At 41.1% G+C, this 14,351-nt stretch overlaps 1 protein-coding gene across 1 annotated transcript in view; it reads left to right on the top strand.

Annotated features, from left to right (window-relative positions):
* Window positions 1-10,360, top strand: part of RPS6KA5 (ribosomal protein S6 kinase A5) — a 58,044-nt gene extending 47,684 nt beyond the window's left edge. The window contains exons 14-17 of the mRNA XM_066612159.1: window positions 5,400-5,591; window positions 7,129-7,288; window positions 8,857-9,020; window positions 9,316-10,360. Of these exons, the coding sequence (XP_066468256.1) occupies window positions 5,400-5,591; window positions 7,129-7,288; window positions 8,857-9,020; window positions 9,316-9,549 (750 nt within the window). The 3' untranslated portion in view covers window positions 9,550-10,360. The remainder of the gene's footprint in view (window positions 1-5,399; window positions 5,592-7,128; window positions 7,289-8,856; window positions 9,021-9,315) is intronic.
* The last annotated feature ends 3,991 nt before the right edge of the window (window positions 10,361-14,351 follow it).

Below are 14,351 nucleotides of genomic sequence, written 5' to 3'. Positions count from 1 at the left end.
ATTTGGCCCTGCCTTTTTCAGATAAGCAACACATCCACACTAGCAACCAGTCATTGATGATGTTCTATCAGTTGCTCATGCAAGTATGTTACTGAGCAGAATTTCCTTGTCATAGAAGAACTGCTCAACAATAGTTGACTCCTCTTTTCTTAGTTGCCATGCAAATAACAACACTTGAGTGAAAACTTTGTCTTTTATAAAGTGCAATTAAGTGAGAAGCAAGGAGTGATTGTCTGGTAAAGTTGACTCATCCAATTGTACTGCAAATTCTGTTGTCTTGTGCATTGCATCTTCCACATTTTCAGCCATTTCATCTATGTATGCAGTGAATTGTTGCTGAGAGAAATTGTCTTTGTTTTCGCACCTTCCAATGAACACTCAGATATGACTCAGAAGACAACAGATATGGGAGAAAGGGCCACTTTATTTAGCAGTTACAACAGAAGAGGAGGCTGAGACCTGCAGCATCCAAGGCAGCGAAGCCCCCAGTGGTGCGGAGGCAGGACTTCTGGACGGTACCAGAACGCATCTGCTCCCAGGCAGGCATGCACCCGACTCCAAGCCGCGCCCCATTGTTAGGCGGCGCAGCTCATCCAGGTCTGTCCTTTAAGGGGAAGGCAGCCGGACCACGGGCTGTGCCACCTCGAGCCACTGAGCCTCTGAGGCGGACCCTGCAGTCCCGGCCAGGGCCCCGTCTATGTCTTCGTGCCGCCAAGCCCCTGAGGACTGCATTGGGTTCTGCCCTACCTATGCCATCAGAAGGTGCATGCCCAAAGTCCATTTCACGCCTCCTAGCCCGCACCACCTGCCTTCATAAAGTGACCAATGGCAGCTTGAAGGGGAGCACCCTGGCCCCAGACAGTCTGGGGTAGGCGAAAAAACTGCCTGACCTTTGGCCAGTCTTGGCAGGCAGCAAAAAATTCCTACCCGGCCCCAAACGGTGACCAGTAAAACTCAGACTGCCTTTAGGGCGGGCGGGCAGGTGTCCACACAGCGCCCATGTGTAAAGGAGGAAGAGGGCTGGGTATTGTGCCGTTTAAAAGGCCCAGTAGCCGCCAGTTCCAGCCCTCCTCCACTCCCCAACTGGGAGGAGATTCTCATGTTCCAGGCCAGGCTAAACAAACTCCGATCCCCCTTTAATTGGGCGATCGGGATACAGCCCAGTCCTGAAATCCCCACGCAGCAATGCAATGGCATTGGTGCAGCTTCTGCTGCATCCCACAAGGGAAGTTTGGCTGCTGGAGGTTTCCTTGTGGTGGTGGTGGTGGTGGTAGTAGTAGTAGTAGTAGTAGTAGTAGTAGTAGTAGTAAACTTTATTTCTATCCCACCCTTCTCCCTAAAGGGACCCAGGGCGGCTTACAACATATTAAAAACAGATTAAAACATAATTTAACAAGCAGATAAAAACATATTAAAAACACAATTAACAGAAACCATAAAAACAGTAGTCAGATAAAAGTCAGAATAAAAAAGAGCATAAAACAGCAGTTCATGGAGGAATCAGGCCTGTAAAAAGCAACTAAAAGATGTATACGTATTGGCAACCTTCAGTCTCGAAAGACTATGGTATCGCGCTCTGAAAGGTGGTTCTGGCACAGCGTCTAGTGTGGCTGAAAAGGCCAATCCGGGAGTGACAATCCCTTCCACACCGGGAGCAAGTGCAGTCTGTCCCTGGTCTGTCTCCCTGGCTATGGGCCTTCCTTCTTTGCCTCTTAGCCTCAGACTGTTGGCAAAGTGTCTCTTCAAACTGGGAAAGGCCATGCTGCACAGCCTGCCTCCAAGCGGGCCGCTCAGAGGCCAGGGTTTCCCACTTGTTGAGGTCCATCCCTAAGGCCTTCAGATCCCTCTTGCAGATGTCCTTGTATCGCAGCTGTGGTCTACCTGTAGGGCGCTTTCCTTGCACGAGTTCTCCATAGAGGAGATCCTTTGGGATCCGGCCATCATCCATTCTCACGACATGACCAAGCCAACGCAGGCGTCTCTGTTTCAGCAGTGAATACATGCTAGGGATTCCAGCACGTTCCAGGACTGTGTTGTTTGGAACTTTGTCCTGCCAGGTGATGCCGAGGATGCGTCGGAGGCAGCGCATGTGGAAAGCGCTCAGTTTCCTCTCCTGTTGTGGGCGAAGAGTCCATGACTCGCTGCAGTACAGAAGTGTACTCAGGACGCAAGCTCTGTAGACCTGGATCTTGGTATGTTCCGTCAGCTTCTTGTTGGACCAGACTCTCTTTGTGAGTCTGGAAAACGTGGTAGCTGCTTTACCGATGCGCCTGTTTAGCTCGGCATCGAGAGAATGAGTGTCGGAGATCGTTGAGCCAAGGTACACAAAGTCATGGACAACCTCCAGTTCATGCTCAGAGATTGTAATGCAGGGAGGTGAGTCCACATCCTGAACCATGACCTGTGTTTTCTTCAGGCTGATTGTCAGTCCAAAATCTTGGCAGGCCTTGCTAAAACGATCCATGAGCTGCTGGAGATCTTTGGCAGAGTGGGTAGTGACAGCTGCATCGTCGGCAAAGAGGAAGTCACGCAGACATTTCAGCTGGACTTTGGATTTTGCTCTCAGTCTGGAGAGGTTGAAGAGCTTTCCGTCTGATCTGGTCCGGAGATAGATGCCTTCTGTTGCAGTTCCAAAGGCCTGCTTCAGCAGGACAGCGAAGAAAATCCCAAACAAGGTTGGTGCAAGAACACAGCCCTGCTTCACTCCGCTTCGGATGTCAAAAGGGTCTGATGTGGAGCCATCAAAGACAACAGTGCCCTTCATGTCCTTGTGGAAAGATCTGATGATGCTGAGGAGCCTGGGTGGACATCCAATCTTGGGGAGAATCTTGAAGAGGCCGTCTCTGCTGACCAGGTCGAAAGCCTTTGTGAGATCTATGAAGGCTATAAAGAGTGGCTGTCGTTGTTCCCTGCATTTCTCCTGCAGTTGTCTAAGGGAGAATACCATATCAGTGGTGGACCTGTTGGCTCGGAATCCACACTGCGATTCTGGATAGACGCTCCAGAAAAGATGTATAAAAGATGTATAAAAGATGTATAAAAGATGTTTAAAAGGCCATGAAATCAGAAGGCTTGTTTAAACAGCCTTCTGTTTAAACAAGCCTTCTGCAAACAGACATTTGTCCCCTTGCACTGGGATAATCCTAAGCAGCAACTATGGGGCATCTCAGACCTGCACCAGCTCAACCACTGGCACAAGTCCAGATTGCTCCATGAGGCCTGGGAATGGGGTCAGCATTCAGCGTGTCCTGCTGCCGATCCCACCAGTGCTGTGCCTGATCAGCCATCCTCCCTACTTTGTAACTGCCCTATTTGGCCAGCCCTTCCCGTTTTGCCCTCCCCTGCTCTGTTTAACCCCTCTCCACTTCCTTTCAGCCTTGATCCAGCAGGTTTCCATGGGCTCACTGGCACATGGGAGGCTACTGCAACCTACATGCAGTGTGTATCAGTGGAAGCTGCTTTGCAATAGCCATAAAGCAGCCCCTGCTGGCGCAAAGCTCGATGTGCTAGCAGGGGAGGGGGTTAGGATTGGGCCATTTAATAATATTGTTTGGTGACTTACGCAAAACAGTACTGAGAAACTCATTAACGTCTCAGTACTAAGAAGCTCATTTATTGTCTTTATTGTATTTTATTGTTTTAATGTTTTTATCTGTATTTTTTATTATGTATTTTATGTATTGATTGTTAGCCACCTTGAGTGCCCTTTGGGGAGAAAGGAGTACAAATCCAATAAATAAACCAATGGTAGAATGTGTTCTTCACCAGTTGTATGTGGCTTTCTAGACTTAACAATCAACAGTGAAATGTTGTATGATGTGCACAAATGTTGTATGATGTTTTGTTGTGAAGCTTTGCTTTTGAAATTCATTAGGAAGTGATTGAAAAAAGTTAAGTTCTTGTCATTTGTCAGGATATGCATTCTTCAAATGCTTAGTCAATCTGGAACGCTTCATTGGAAAAGACCTTTTCCCATAGTGGGTATCTTGGCAGCTTCTGTTCTGTTGGTGCTGGCAGAAATTCATATTTCAGATATTCTGAACTATATTATTTTTATTTCTTTGAGTTTTCTGTGTATACCATTTTTGTTCAATGACAAAGAGTCAAAAACACACAAGGTGACAACAGTTTCTCAAAACGTGGTATGCTGCTGGTGTATTTACTAAAAGTTCTGATAGTTTCCACCAGATTTCAGGGGCAGAAACTTGGAGTGCAATTTTGTTAACTGGCACATTTGGGTAACTGCCATTCCGTTTGCATGCTAGATAATGTGGCTTTTACTTGGGTTTTATAGATTATTGGTCTAAGGCAGGGGTGTCCAAACATTTTAGCAGGAGGGCCACATCATCTCTCTGTGTCAGGGGCCGGGAAAAAGAATTAATTTACATTTAAAATGTGAATAAATTTACATAAATGAATTTATTAGAGATGGAACTTATGAATGAAGGTCTTGCAGTAGTTCAAGGCATATAAAAGACCTTGCACAAAGCAAGACCAGCCTTTCCTTCACTGACACTACTGCATCACAGACGTGAAACAGCAAGTAGCGGAGAGAGCCCTTGTCCCACAGCTTAGGGGAGAGGTGAAACAGTTGTCCTAATGCTGAGAGCAGTGGCGTTGGGCCAGCACAGGCTCCAGCAAGTCTCTGGAGGGCCAGAGGCTCATTGGAGACTGAGAGCTCCCCGAGGGCCTGATTGGGAGCCCCCGAGGGCCACAAGTGGCCCCCAGGCCGGGGTTTGGGCACCCCTGGTCTAAGGCAATTGGGCTGTTCTGAAGAGGCTATTAAATCATGCAGGTGTAGGCTTGAAATTTTGTTTTATGGTAGCTTGTTCCTACCCATCTAATTGTTTTTCTCCTGTGGTTAATGATGAAACTTTAATTCTGATTTGAGACATGTGTAAGCTCTGCGTAAGAAGCTTATGACCCAATCCTTACCAATTGACACACTGGCAGAACATGTTCTGCTGGCGTGTTCTGTCATAAAAGTACTGTAAAGCACTTTGTGACAGCATTAATAGATGGTGTACCAGTGGGAAGGTTAAAGCCTTCCCCCACACACTGGTGGCCATTGGGAAGCTTGTTGGACCAAGTAAGTCCAGCGCAGGGGCAGGAGGAGGTCAGGGAGGGGATGAAATGGAGAGGAAATAGGGCAGGGGTGTGTGGATCAGGCCTGGGAAGGGCAGGATCAGCGTACTGTACCCTTAAACCCTTCCTGTGGGATGCAGGACAGCCTTTGCCAGTGCCACTGCATCGCTGTGTGGGAATTTAGTTAGGATTGGACTGATAATCACAATATATTCTTATAAATCTCACTAGTATTGATTACTGAAATTAAAATTTTATTTTGACAGCACATCATATAAATGCCTAATTGTACAATACATTTTCTGTTTTTTCAGAATTTATTATTCACAGATGAAAGTGATAATTCAGAAATAAAAATAATTGATTTTGGATTCGCTCGGTTAAAGCCACCTGACAATCAGCCTCTTAAGACTCCATGTTTTACCCTTCATTATGCTGCTCCAGAGCTCTTAAATCACAATGGTTATGATGAATCATGTGATCTCTGGAGTTTGGGAGTTATTTTGGTGAGTTGCACACTTATTTTACTTTACATTGTTAACTGTCCAAGCATTTGATCTACTTGCCAGTTGAAAATGTTGATCATAACTTTCCCATACAGATTTACACGCATAACTATGGGTGGAATTGGGACATATAATTGGACTGGTTCAAAATTAACATTGGCTCTGTCAACCACAGTAAAGAGTCTGAGGGAAGGCTGTCCCTTGCTATGACTATAGTTTTTTTGTTCTGTTTGCAGTTAGTTTAGATAGTAGACAAAGTGTCTTTTTAAATTACCTATATATCGGCTTCTTTTCTCCTGTCTTTCTGAAATTTGATATTACCCGGGTTGGGGGGGATAAAGGTGGGGGTTGCTGTCACCTTGTGTTTGTGGAATTTTTTTACTGCTTCACACAGCTTAATACAGTCAACAGGGCAGACAGCTAATGTCATCTTAGTAACCCACTCCAGCATAACACACACAGTGGGGCAGCCAACCAATTGCTTACTCAACAGCCCAAGCTAGCAGCCCCCACATTTGTCTGCATGCCTTCAAAACAAACGCAAAACAGGCAAGCCTCCTCCCCAACTGCACCTCACCAATACTGAGCATGCAGGTGTGAAGACACTGCCAACTTGCTAATTTAAGTTATTTGAGCAAATGTCACTATTGAATACATGTGCAGGCTAATTCAAAGTAGAAGAAGAGTTTATTCATAAAGGCAAGGCAAAAAACCTCCAAAAGGGGAAACACCACTCCCAATGTCAAAAAGCAAGCGAGCTCTTCTAGGGTGTTCCTAAGGAGTCAACATACAAGATACCACAAAGAAAACAATAGCTCTATCTGTTCCACTTTGATGATTGAAACTAATTGTCCATTTACCAGTGCTGGCAGATATCCATTTGAGCAAAGTGCAGTTGCCAAGTTGATTGAAAGACCACAAGAGGTGAAGGTCTGAAGACCTGGGTCTGTGTTGAATGTCCAAGCCAACCTCTTTTTATAGCAAAACCTCCTTGACTCATAAAGGATCAGAACCAATCAGTTACACCCTGTAATGTTAACCAATTCAATTTCATGTTGCCTACAAATCGGCATCTGCTAGTTTTAAATCATCACACCTGTATATAGTTTCTCCTTTCTACAGTTCTTATCTACCTGCCCTCAAGGTCTCTGCAGAGCTTGGCTAAACCTTCACTCAGCATTTAAATGCATATTCACACTGAGTTGTTTAGTTATTATTTTTAACAGATAAGTCATTTCTCAATACTGCTATAGTCACATTTTAAATTAAAATGCAAATAAGTAACCAGCTCTGTGACGGGGGAGCTTCAGAAAATGTCATGCCACTGGGATAGAAAACACTGAAATTACAGTCCTCAGAACTGCAGCTAGGTCCCTTATATAAAGTAATGGGAAACAATTAGAAAAGTGAAAATAAATGTTAATTTGAACAAGTGAATTTTTAACAAAAGTGAATGGAATCACTAAACAAAATTTATTGCAGACTGTATACAATGTATTCAGATATGGTACTAATTAATATTTTTCTTACTGAGAAGTATACAATGCTCTCAGGACAAGTACCCTTCCAGTCTCAAGATAAAAACATAACATGCACAAGTGCTTTGGAAATCATGAAGAAAATTAAAAGAGGAGAATTTTCCTTTGAAGGGGATGCTTGGAAGAATGTGTCTCAGGAAGCCAAAGATTTAATCCAAGGTATACACAGACCACTAAGTTTGTAATTTGTAAATTTATAGCACAATCCTATGCATGTCTATTTAGAAGTCAGCCCCATTAAATTCATTGGGACTTACTTCCAGGAAAGTATGTTTAGCAGTGGTTTGCAAAGTGGTGGTTGCCAAGTTTTTTTTGCGTGAAAACTGGAAGTGCGCTCCAATCCCCAAACAGATTTTTAGCATCTGGGAGGCCTGCAAAGGGGGCTGCAGGCCTTGCAGACCCTCCCCAAGGCAAGCAGGGACCCCCCAGCTAAGGAGAAAAAGCCCTGGGTCCACGTGGCACTGCAGTTGCTGTGGCACCATTGGGACACCTTCCCCCCCCCAGGCCTCACCTGCACATTCATGAGTGAACTCGAACCTGTGCCAACTCTACCGCTCTGTGTCAGGCGGCATTAAACCCCTCTATAGCTGTCACAAGCAGCAAGCATCTGGGTCCATGTGACAGTGGACATCGGATGTACACCAGAGTAGGACTTTGGGAACCGCTGGTGTATAGGATTGTAGAATCCAATTCTTTCTGCTGTTTATGAAGTTATGTTCCACATTGTAAACAGCATGGTACCACTGTAAATGGCGCAGCTGCCAAGCATGAAGGAAATGCCACAGAAATGACCAGCAGCTCCCCATACGGACCAATGGTCCACTCAGCCTCTATTAGAGCAGATAAGGAAGTGGAAATGTTCAAAGGTTTTTTGAGGGAAGCTTCTGAAAATGAAATTATGTAGTAAAGTCTGGAGTCCAGGCACTTCTGAATCACAGCCATTGTAGTAATCTACTCTGATTTATATTGCAGAAACTGCATGAAACCATTTTGTGCTAATAGATCTTAAAGTGTTCATTGTAAAATGTATTTAATATTTATTAACAGTATTTATGTACTGCTTTTCAAGAAAAAATTTCACGAAGTGGTTTATAGATAAAATCAAATAATTAAATGGTTCCATCTCAAAAGGGCTAACAGTCTAAAAAGTTGTTGAAGAAACATCAGCAAACAGCCACTAGAAAAGACACTGTGCTGGGTAAAACGGAACAGTTATTCTACCCCTGCTAAGAGGAGCACCACTTGAAAAATACCTATTGCCCAATTAGCAGGGTATTGTGTATATATACGGATTGTGTTTGTGAGTAAATTCATGCCCTTAATTCAGCTAGTCATTCATATTTGATTTCTATAATCCTAATTTGGACCCTGCTAACTTGGATATGAGGTACCTTTTAAGCAGCGGTTCTATTTTGCAAAGGGGAAAGCAATTGTACCTCTTCAACCTAGGATAGCATCATCTTTCTAGTGGCTGTTTGCTGGTGTCTCTTTTTTGTATCTTTTTCTTTTTTTTGTAAGATTGTAAGCCTATCCTTTTCGTGCAAACTGCTTCGTTAACACCTTTGGTAAAAAGTGGTATATAAATATATTCAAATAAAATTTCACAGACTATGTTAATATAGAATCATACATTGGATTATTCAGGATTTTTAAAAAAATAAATGAATATTAAATAATATGAAGATAATAGTTCACTGATTTAAGACTGTCTAATAAAATTCTATTAGGACTTCTTACAGTGGATCCAAATAAAAGAATTAAAATGACTAGTTTGAGATATAATGAGTGGCTTCAGGATGGCAGCCAGTTATCGTCCAACCCATTAATGACTCCAGACAATTTAGGATCTTCAGGAGCTGCTGTACATTCTTATGTCAAAGCAACCTTTAATGTAAGTTTATTTAATCTTACTTTCCAAACATTAAATATGTGCTTCTTTTGTCAGCTTGTAATTTAGTTTTAGTGTAAGATACACTTTAGATACATGAACATTAACAAAAATGTGTAGTACAATAGTGCCCCCATATCTGCGGGTCCCGTTTCATAGTTTGTTATCTGTGGATTGAAAGTATTAAATTACAGAAAGTCCTTCCTTCTTTTGACAAATTATGTATCCTTTTATTTGAAAACAGTTATAAGTAGTGAATCCAGTTTAAATACAGTTATGTACTTATCCTTTTAAACAGGCCTTTAACAAGTACAAGAGGGAAGGATTTTGCCTCCAGAATGTTGACAAGGCTCCTCTTGCAAAAAGAAGGAAGATGAAAAAGACGAGCACAAGTACAGAGACACGTAGCAGTTCCAGTGAAAGTTCGCATTCTTCTCATTCACATGGCAAAACAACCCCTACGAAAACACTGCAGCCAACAAATCCCACAGACAGCAATAATCCAGAAAGTATCTTCCAGTTCTTTGACTGAAAAACATGGGGATTTCCTCTGCTGAAGAATGGAATGCTCATAAACTTCTTGACATATGCTCTCCTTGAACACAGTAATGTTTTTTTGCTTGTAATAAGTTTCATATCGGGCACACCTTTTATCAAATTTCCTTTTTTAATTTTCAGTTTCAATCCTATCCCTTAATAGGACATGTTAAAATGCTGATGTGACTATATCCAGAATTGAAGATCAGAAATGTTTGTTGGAAAACATTTTTATAAATTGCTGGTAAAAAATCCCAAATACTTCATTTTAAGTTGTTAAAAATAAGGCTGTGGTCCAGTGAGGTTAACCTGCTTATACAAGCAGTGCTTCACCATTACCAGCTACGGAAATACAAAAGGTCCACAATTTCTGAGAATTCCATTTACCAGCGGTGGCAGTCCCTCGGGTATGCATGCCTCTTCATTGTGAGTAGTTTTCTCTGGCAATTTCTATACAATACAAAGGTGACAAGATGAGGGTGACTAGTACTTAAAAACATTGACCAGGATCAAAAATGTCTGCTTCCACATGTGCAAGAAGTATATTCCTTGGGCTAGAGGTTTGCATGAGGAAAATCAAGTTGCATCCAAAGATCCTCTCCAGCATGCGGAATGGATGCCCAAGTCCATACATAAGACATATGCAACAATATAGCTTGTGCAGGAGGCTTGGTCACTGGTCTGCAGAGCTGTAAAATTTCTTCTACTGTTGTAGATTCTGACCATTTTGGTTTTTCTGACTTGAGAGACCAGTTTGGTCTGGTTTGCGTGAGTGCTTTTTTTTTTTTTAAATAGCACCATGAAATACTGATTTACTAGTAAATCTTGCTGTTTTCTAATTCAATACAACATATATGTTTAAAGATTTCTTAACAAAATGTATATTTATCTTACATGTGTCTGTCCAGTTTTTAAATATAAAAATAAGTTTCTTTTAATTTATTAAATGAGAGTTCTGTATTCCTCTTAACATGTGGGTCCAAAAGTTTAAGCAGTTTTAAGTTTTAATGCTACATAAATCATCTGCATGCTTTTGTATACCTATTACATTTGATGAATAACTAAACAATATTAGGAGTACTTCCCAGAGATGCTATGTGAACTGTTCTAGTAGTTTCAGTGGGAATTATGAGCTTATAGCAGCATTTAGACTTGCAATATGAAGCTTTTGTTTTCTGGCCATTTTTTCCATTCCTATACGCAATACTCTTTGGATTTTGCCCTCTATCATCTTGGGGCGTGTTTTACCCTGAAACATTTATGCACTGGGACATCTAAAGGGATATTTTATTAAGCACTGTGCTTCACAGCTATACACTGTGTATTACTACAGTGAGATGTTTCCTGCTGTAGTTGTAATATATTTGGAATAATAAATGTGACTGATACATTTTAAATGGTAACATTTTAAATTGTGAAGCATAGTATGTCAACTTACACAGGGCACTCCTACAGTCATGTGCTCTAGTTTTGCAAAATGTCATTGAGTACTCTATTCAGTGGGGTAACCTGTGTAAAATTAACTAAATGCATAGATGTTTGCATGACTGGAGTCCATCTGGTAGATGTTATGAACATCTTGTTGCATTATAGAATAAATTAAATCAAAATCCTATGCAAAAAAACCCTCAAAAAACCACTGTTCTATATATGGCTTGTTTACATAGTTGAATCTGTTATCAGTGTTTAAGAAATCTTCTGAATTGAAGTTGAAAGAACAAATCCTTGAAACATGGCATGTTTTTCTGTGCTGCTGTAATATAATTGACAGAATCTTCAGCAAGAGTAGGTTGACAAGTGGTCCAAGAGGATTTTTGTGGGGTGACTCATTTAATTCTTGTAAAAATCCTTGCAATCTGCCTTTTGTATAAGGAAAAATAACTATTAACCTCATAATTGCGAAGGTGATCTTGAAAATGTAGTGGCTGAAACTAGGTCTGTAACTGGATACTATATATAGCATCTGCCTGTGGGTTACCTTCAGATTTAGTTATTCCCCTATCCCCCTACAGCATGTCCTCTGCGCTGCATGCCATGCTGTTAATGGTTCCTGATCCCTGGCTTTCAGAAGAGAAGGGTTAGGTCAAGTAGGTGACTTCCACTTGCACAGTCATGTGTCAGGATGCAAGGTGTGATCCTAGATGTATTTACTTTGAAGTAAATCTTTCGGAGTTCATTGTGGTCTACTTAGCAAGTGTGTATAAAATTTCAGCCTTAATGCTTTGACCCCTGAGGCTGTTAAAGTAACTTGATAATTTGAGATCCTAATTGAAGCTTTTTCACATTTTTGATTGTTAATTCCAAGATGCATATAGCACAGAGTTAACACAGCTTGTACACCAGATGTGCCTTGGCTTCCATACTGTGCTTAGGAACTTGAAAATTATCTCTGCAGTCTATGAATATGTGAACAGGACAAACTTACTTATCTTAATTACTTCTAAAAATAGATCAGCTGAAACTCTTATGTTTCTAATGTGGCCCTGGTACTGAAAAGTTGCTCACCTTTTGAGTCTGAACTTCACAATTAGTATTGCAAATTCCTTAACTGCTTTTGATATGAATGGCAGCACAATTTTTATGCTGATTAACTAAGAAATGCACTATTTATATTATATGAATCTTATAATTTGACTGTATGTGATAACAGCACAAACTTAATTAAAGTGATTTATGTTGATACATAAAACTATAGCAGCATTCAGCCAAGATTCTCTTCCTGAACCTTTGAGAATAACATATATATTGAAACATTTTTCCTCTAACAAATGTCATGAATATGCAGATTGTATCAACAAACCGAAATGCAAGCTGTTTAAGGATGCAATCCTAACCGACTTTCAAGCACTAAGTAAGGGCAATGCAGCTTCGAGGTAAGGGAACAAACTTTCCCTTGAAGAGGCCTTGACTGCCACCCCACGGCAGAATGCAGCACATGTCCCATTGGCATAGCTGTGTCAGTGCTGGAAAGATGGTTAGGATATGGGCCTGGCTGTTCAGTAAATTAGATGTCCTATACTTTTCCCATGTTAAATTTCATGATGAAGTTATCTACTTTTAAAATAAAGACTTGATGGTTCTGTAGAATGAACTACAGCGCAATGAACCCTGTTTTAAAATGTATATGTAGTTTAAAATAATTATCTTCAATATCTAGTCCCTTTTGGGGGAAATCCAAATAAATGGTTGTCTATGGTTCCCCTGCACAGGCAGCTAACATGAAAGCTCACAACTATTTTTGTACTACTGGAGAGCAGATTTTCTTTGTTACAAGCGTGAGTGGATGCAGAGTACAATGTTCACTTTTAGCAAGCTCTTATTCACAAGCTTTTATTATGTTGATTTCAGAATTTTGAATGTGCGCAATATGTATTGTCTATCACCTTTTGGTACAAGTGGACTATATTAGGTAAAGGAAACTGGTATGCCAGTACAGATAGCAATTCACTGATACAGATAGAGTTTTGCCATATGTGGTAGTATAACTTATTTCTCACAATTGCAGCCCAATCTTAATTAAATGCTTCCCACAGGGCACAGTGGCACCATCATGGGCTTCAGTGCATAAGTAAAAACTTACTTGATCCGTCTCTGCTCCTGCTTGGTCTCCAATGGGTCTATCCAGACCTGTGCCACACAGTTTGTATTTATTTAAAACAAAGGAAATCAAGGAAAAGTTGTGTTTTCCTATTGATAGAGGAAATGCTATAAGGCAGTCTAGTTTCATATAACCTGATCCTGTTTAGTGTTCTATTCTGCTGTGGTTCTGAAACTGTGGGTCATGACCCAATTTTTGATGGGTTGCGAAAAGCCTGCCCACTTGAACAGTGAACAGAGGCTGTGCTGGGTAGAGGCTTGGTCATATTCTTCAAACAGCAGAAGTTTAGCAGAATGACATCAGAATGTGTAGTCCTCCTGGTCCCCTCCATTTGCGTTGGAAAAAGCATGCCATCTGAGTTGCTGCTCTGCTGTCTTCGGCTCACTCTGGGCCTCACTGCAATGATAACACAGCCCCACCACCTGAGAGTAGAGTTTCTTGGGGAGCAGTCTCCCATGCTTGAGTCAAAGTCAAAGTGTAACTCTGTTACACTACCCAACAGTTAAGCTGACTTAAATTTGCCTAATCTGTTCAGTTTATATTTCACAATCATGCTGTCTGTCCTAATTCTGCCACTTTCCTTGCACTGCCCAATTCTTGCACTTTTAGGAATTTGGTTGAATAGTTCTTGAGGTAGGAACTCAGTATTTTGTTTTCTATCTTTCCTACAAAGAATACTGAGGATTCTAAACAAGTAATTAAAATATTTAAGACTAAATGTTGCTTTGTTTTTGAAAATATTTAAAATGTGATGATTAATTACCCCAAATTAAACTTTGTTTTCAGCAGAGTTAATTAGGACACTGTATTCTGAGTTACACTAATGACACCAGCAATGAAGAAACTTGCGTTTACAATGCAGTGAAACAGGTCAGAGGTGTTATTAAACCATCCAGATTTGTTCTAGTTTTATTCAGCTAGTGTACCTTATAACTGTGAGGTTTTTTATTGTATAATAAAAGAAATATGGCCTGAAAAATCAGTAGTAAAATTATTTTAAAGACAAAATGTTCTTCTGTGTCAAAACTGAATATTTTCTTTAGACTTTAACTATATTTGTTGAATAATTGGTTCAAGGAGGGAGGATATAGTAGAATGCTTATTATGGTTCAGGGCTTTCCAGTTTATTATTCTCTTATGCACTAAGTGCTATCCAATCTCCAGGTGGTGGATTGGGGTGTAGGGGAGCATTAGCATCG

This window comes from Tiliqua scincoides, chromosome 1 (assembly GCF_035046505.1).
Source record: "Tiliqua scincoides isolate rTilSci1 chromosome 1, rTilSci1.hap2, whole genome shotgun sequence".
Taxonomy (NCBI): domain Eukaryota; kingdom Metazoa; phylum Chordata; class Lepidosauria; order Squamata; family Scincidae; genus Tiliqua; species Tiliqua scincoides.
Note: the sequence above shows the minus strand (reverse complement) of the source record. Positions and strands in the feature narration are given on the sequence as shown.